Genomic DNA, 6,716 nt, shown 5'->3' with positions numbered 1-6,716 from the left:
GCTCACCCTTGTTCCCCGTTGGTTGGTTTGTGTTTCCCTGCGCAGGCAAAAGGACCCTTGGTCAGGACTGGAACAGTTCCTCGGCAGACCCCCGGCCATGTGGCTGGAGAAATAAACATCTCTGAAACATCTAGCAAGAATCTGTCCACATATATATTTCTTTTCCATGGGACTCCTGGTTTGATATATGCATGTTACAGTAATCTCCACTGTAAAAAAGTAAGACCGTGAAAAGTTATGGTTGAATTTATAATTGACACAGGGGCCCAAATGTCAGTGATTACAAAGGAAACAGCAAATATTTTGGAAAATATATCCAGTGACCGTGAAAATTTTACCAGAATTGATGGTATAATAAAGGAATGTCCAACAGCAAAATTTTCCATCTGGCTCCTGGGAGAAAAACAATTTACTAAGGTTGAAGTGCTTGTGGGGGCTGCCCAACTAAAACTTTTAGGATTTGATTTACTTTATGGGCAAACCTGGAAACTCCCAGATGGAACTCTGTGGAGCTTTGCAGTGGAAGGCACTGGGTTGCTGGGGATACAAATAGAATCTGAAAGAATGTGGGATGATTCAGGCTTGAAAATTTTATCAATTCATTAGAGACATCAATACCATTACTGCCTTCTAAAATTACTAATGTAAAACAGTACCCCCTGCCAACAGCAGTACTTATGGGGATTGATGAGGTGGTGACAGATTTGGAAAAAAAAGAGGCATCATTAAAAGGACTAATTTGCTTTATAATTCACTGGTGTGGCCAGTAAATAAACTGACCTGGCACTGGCATTTCACAGTATATTGACAGTTAACTGCTAATACCGCACCTCTAACTGCTGCAGTTCCAAACATTGCCTAGATAGTGACACTGATACTGGGTTCTGCTCATGCTTAGATGGCTGCCCTTGATGTCAAGGACATATTTTTCATTATTCCCCTCCTTGAACAGGATAAAGCACAGTTTGCCTTTACATGGAGGGGGATCCAATACACTTTTACAAGGATATAAACTATTCTCTCACTAGTTCTCACAATGCCTTGGCTAACATCTTAGTAGAGATTCTTATTCCACCTGACATTACATTATATCAATATATTGACAACAGCCTGATAGGAGGAGATGATCAAGAAAGTGTAAGAGACACAATGAAAAACATTTGTGAAACACTAATTGAATTGGGATTGGAAATTCTGGAATCAAAATGCCAAGGGCTGGCACAAGAAGTTAAATTCTTAGGAGTCTGGTGGATTAAAGGAGCAACTTCTGTTCCTATGGACACCCTGAAAAAAAATGGAGCACAGGCAGAATTCATCTTTTGTAAAGAAGTTACAGGAAGTTCTGGGAACTTTAGGCTACTGGCATAAACATATTCCTGGATTTTCTATTATTGCCCATCCCTTATACAATCTGCTCAGAAAAGGAAAATCGTGGGAATGGATGGAACAGCACACAAATGTATTAGAATTGTTAATAAGAGAACTGAGGCTGTTCCAACACCTTGGCCTAATACACCTGACTGATCCAATCCATGTAGAATGGGGGTTCAGTGAGCATGGCTCTCATTGTAACCTTTGACAAAAGGGTCCACAAGGGCCAGAAAGACCACTGGAGTTTAGCTCCCACTCTTTCAATGATACTGAAATGAGATACTCAGATCTTGATAAGGCTTGCAAGCCTTCTAGTGTGAGTGATAATGGGTGGATTATACCCTCAATTTGACCTAACCTTGCCAGTTAACAAGATCGAGCATCTGTCCACTTTTTGTCTTAACAGGATGAACTGCATGTGGAATGAAGCACTGTCATATAGCTAGAGTGCCTGCAAGGACTAGTGGTGGTTTTGGTGATAATTTGGAAAATGAAATTCTAATAATAATGCAGGTAAAATGCTGTTTATTATTCTTACTGTCACTAGACAGAAGTTCAGGGATTGCTTGAAATCTTACATTGCAGTTAATCCAAGTTTTTGGACATACACATAATGTTAGTCGAATCACCGCATGTTTACCTTTCTTCCATCTGCCAGCTCACCAGTAACTTGGGGAATTTCACTATGGGTTTGACTAAAACTTGGGAGGTTATGTGGAAAAATCATACAAATCTCACTTGGCAAACTGAGGAAGGAAAATGTGTTTTAAAGTGGACCAACAATAATACAACTATATGGAACTATATGGAACTGTAACATCATCATTGAAATTCGAGACTAATAGTGACTCAGTTGAGACAATTTATTGTCTTCCTGAGGATACATGTACTGATACACCACGGGGAATGCATATTCCAAGGGGGTGGGGAGGGCCACGATATGGTGACTGGCATTCTATGCAACTACCAACTGGTAGATTGGGAAAGGACAATTGGATTACCAGATGGCCCCATACAGGTTGATGTTCTGGACACAAATTTTAATGTTTCTTGCTCAAACAGCACAAAATATCATAATTGGAATTGTACTGGAGTTTATAATTGCAACTCCAATGAAACTGAAATTCAGAGATTGAGCCCATTAGCTTGAGCTCTCAGATTAGGTTGTACTTGTCGAAAGTATATCACCTCACTTAATGACACTTGATCTCATTTGACTAACGATACTGAGTCTGACATAATTTGTTCAGAACTAAGTATAACCTCTATGGGGCACACTGTGTGGGTTAGCAGTGATGGAACACAGTCTACTGACTTACTAATAGAAGGCAACACATGCTGGGACTATCAACACTTTGCCCCCTTTGAAGGAAACAACCTCTTTCACTGGTGTTGGGGTCTCCTCCCCCCGCCGTGTAGCCCTGGGAGAGGGGCCCTGAGGGGACAGACACGGGGTTTCCCTGCCCCTGCTCAGCCTTGTTCCCCATTGGTTGGTTTGTGTTCCCCTGCGCGGGCAAAAAGGACCCTTGGTCCCATGACTGTAACAGTTCCTCTGCAGAGCTCCGGCCATGCGGCTGGAGAAATAAACATCTCTCTGAAACAGCTATCAAGAATCTGTCCGTCCATATATATTTCCTTTCCACGGGACTCCTGGTTTGATATATGCATGTTGCAGTATCCCCACTGCAACACACTGGCTCTGTGGGAACAAATCAAAAGGGAATCAGAAAACCAATGGCAACACCTGATAGCTGGAACCGTGGTGGGATGGGTACTGGAGTCCATTTTCACACCCCAGTTGACAGCATTCCAGAATTGAGTGATGTTATATAATTGTACTGGACAAATATAAACATTGGCTAATGCAACTCATGGGGCACTGAAGGAATTAAATCGACTAGGAACTGTAGTGGTTCTAATCAGAAAGTAAGCCCAGCTGCACCCAGTCCCTCTGATCTCTGAAGACCAGCTGGAACACAAGGGGCTTTATTTTCTGCTAAATTCCTATACCCTTAATGCAACATTTAGCTTGATTTTGGACCTTTAATATGTACCAAGAGCATTATGGGTTTGGCTTTGTTCTCTGCAGTGTTTACATATTGTCCCAAGGGGTGTCTTTAGTAAGTTTTGAGTTGTTTGGGGACTTTTTTTTGTTGGGTTTTGTTTCTTTGTTTTGGGTTTTTTGTTTGGTTTTGTAATTTGCTTTTATATGTATATATATTTATTTTAATATTCCATGCCACATAAGTCAGGAATAGCAATATTGACCAAAACACATCTCAAGACAGATTCCTGTAAGTCTAGAGTTGAAGTGTCTTTCCAGATTGAATGACAGCACAAGATCCATGAATCACAAGGCAATTCCATTTAGGATGCACCTTTTCAATTTGCATTGCGAAAGCCTCCAAGACAGCATTCAAAACTTTACTACACCTAAGATATACACATTAATTCCTTCACTCATACACTCAGTGAATTATCTTTTAGGGAAACAAATTAGATTTACTACTGTATTGAAAATAATCGCTTTTATCTTCTATATGCTTACATAGCAACTCTTTAGTGGTTTGTTCCAGTACCTTACATCTAAAAAACAATGCTGGTGGTTACTTAATATTATTCTTTCCACTCACCTACCCACTTTTAAAATATTGGTGACATTTACCTTCAAGTTGTTTTTAACATCCCTTTCCTAACCATGAATTCCTATAGATTTTGAGAACTTCTGAAGCAGCAGTTCAAAACTGTCTCAGTGGGTTTCTTGAACACTTTAAAGCAAGTGTCTTCAGACTTTAACTGCTTAAATAATTTCTTTCCCATTTCAGCATGTGTTCTTCTCTCCATAGTACATATTATATCGGGTCACAACTGACCTTTCCTGTAAAGCAGTGTTAATTGTTATAGCCCTCTGTTACTTGATCTCCTTTCCTACTCAGTAAGAGACTTCTGCTTTCCTTTGTTGCTATCTTCTCATACTCTTTATGAATCTTTTCTTTTTGCCTTCTATATCTCTCTAGTTGTTAATCGATTTCTTCCTTAAGCTTTCCAGTTTAGCTCTAGTGGCTCCTATATTTACCCTCAGTTGTGTAACTACATTTCCACTTTTTGTTTTATTCTTTTTATAGTTCCTCAGGTACTTACAACCTGTTACAATAATACTTGTTTCATAGTATGCTTTCTCTCATTCAACTGTAATTGTCTCATACAGTAGATCAGAAATTCAATTTCATCCAACCTTAACTCAACAAGCAAACCTGAAGAAAATTCTAACTTGCTTTACCTAGTACCACAATAAGTTTACACCCCAAATATGTAATTGTTTCTTCATTATACACATGAACACCTAAATGATTTTGAAGTCTATGCATTTACCCAGTTCATCCCAGAGTTGCCTATACTTGTCAGTCATTGCAGTTCCTTGTTGTGTCCAAAGTGACAGACGAGGGTCAGCCATGAACTGTTCTGTTATCAACGTCAACATGCGAGCTCCATTTGAATCTCTCATCTTTAGCATCTCTCGCACCTAGGAAATGATTCTTTTAATATAAACTTGAAAAAAACCCAAAACAAACCACAGTACAGACAATATGCTGTAGTGTTAAACATTCCATCTCTGTTAAATAAAAAATATAATTTATATATCTGACGTGAAATTTTTAAATAGAAAAAAAAAAGTCTGCTTTCCCAATTTTAACAATTTTTAGTTTCAGTATCCCATTGCAATTCTGCTAACACACTTCTTCCACAAGTAATCCACAGGTGTATTATGCAAGCTGCTGCAAGACCATAATTTCTACAGGTCTCTCCAACATTTTGAGGGTAGGAAGGAAGAGAACAGCAAAGCTGCAGACAGCTGAAATGCTGCTTCATATCCTTAAACTAATCTCAAGACACACCAGATTGCATCCCACTGCATTATTAACTTGCTATCATGTTCCCAGGGCTTTGTCTTGTTATAGAACAACAGGATTTTGCGTAAGACCTGAACAAGAACAGACTGGATGGGGGAGTGGGGGGAGAGAAAAGAGGGAAGTTTGAATATTCAACATACCTTTGCAAAAAGCAAATTGAGCTGCTTCCCTGATCCATGGTATCCACCCTGGGAGAGAAAGAGTTTAACCTGTTCTTGGACCTGTTCCTCATCCAAATGCCAGCAGTTTTCATCATCTATGCTAGCGCCTGCTGTTGGGTCAGGAGCACCTACAAACAGCAAGAAGATAAATCATTATGTTCTATATAAAGAAAAGAGGTTTGTGGGTCCAGGGCAAATGAGTACTGCAAAGGATTTTGGATTTGTGTATTGTCCCATTTTGGATGTCTTGACTTTAAAGGCTCTTTAAAATAGACCTAAATTTCTCCTAAGTAGTCTTAAGCACTTAGAAATGACAGCCTATGAAAAGGTATTTAAACAAACAGTATTTTATAATAAAGCATTAAAATCAAGACAAGTTTTTTTCTCCTGCCTCAACAGTTATTCTAGAATGTTTTTACAAACAAAATTACACAATAATTTCAACAACTGCAATGTTAAAACCACTCTCCCCAGAACACCTGTGTGATTTCTGTACCTTCAGCAATCTTGCTCAGGTTTGTTACTGCTAATGAGCACTGCTATTGATGAACATGAGGAAAATCATCACTTCAGTGCCTTTGAGCTGTGATGGCTCTGCAAAGCTAAATAAAGAATAAAGAATAAAAAAATAATCCCCAAGAAAATCCAAAGTCTTTAAGCACTAAAGGCATTAGCATAAATAAGTTACAGCTGTGTAAGATTGTGGTGCTTCTGAAGAAGCATTTTTACAATAGGCAATGTCATCACCACACAGTCAATTCAAAGCAACTCTACCTGAATTAGCTTAGTGCCAACTGAAGTGACTGGATTTACATCAGGCAGTGGTTTGGCCACAGGTTGCTCTAACTAAAATTTTGTAGTTGAGATCAGTGATTTTCCCCTTGTGGCCTTTTCTAAAGTCTGACAAAAATAAAACAAGTTCTTGCAGTATCTAACAATCTACATATTTCTGAAGAAACCTGCACCTTCACTGGATATTTTTAACAGCTATTCTAACTGAAAAGGTTGAAAAGCACTGTTGGTGTTTTAGTTTAGTCCTAGTTTTTTTTTCTGTTAAAGGAATTTTCCCCCCCTATACATGTTGCTAAGGGAACAAATCGCTGATCGCTGAGTGCTTAAGGAAAGACAAAGGACCTGGCTGCTCTTTTTGTTTCACCTGGGGGTGTGGGCAGTTGGGTCTCGGCGTTCGGAGAGAGAGGAGCTGCTGGTTCTTTTTTTTCGGCCGTTTTTCTTTCTGCTAGAAACAACACCAGGATCCCAAAGCCGTCTTCCC

At 39.3% G+C, this 6,716-nt stretch overlaps 1 protein-coding gene across 1 annotated transcript in view; it reads right to left on the bottom strand.

The window, feature by feature from the left end:
- The window catches only part of LOC103611673 (zinc finger SWIM domain-containing protein 6), a 101,255-nt gene that overhangs the window by 64,581 nt on the left and 29,958 nt on the right, over positions 1 to 6,716 (bottom strand). The window contains exons 3-4 of the mRNA XM_008629221.1: positions 5,423 to 5,571; positions 4,744 to 4,894 (exon numbers count right to left, since the gene is read on the bottom strand). Coding sequence (XP_008627443.1) covers positions 4,744 to 4,894; positions 5,423 to 5,571 — 300 coding nt within the window. The remainder of the gene's footprint in view (positions 1 to 4,743; positions 4,895 to 5,422; positions 5,572 to 6,716) is intronic.

This window comes from Corvus brachyrhynchos, unplaced genomic scaffold (assembly GCF_000691975.1).
Source record: "Corvus brachyrhynchos isolate BGI_N302 unplaced genomic scaffold, ASM69197v1 scaffold503, whole genome shotgun sequence".
Classification (NCBI taxonomy): domain Eukaryota; kingdom Metazoa; phylum Chordata; class Aves; order Passeriformes; family Corvidae; genus Corvus; species Corvus brachyrhynchos.
Note: the sequence above shows the minus strand (reverse complement) of the source record. Positions and strands in the feature narration are given on the sequence as shown.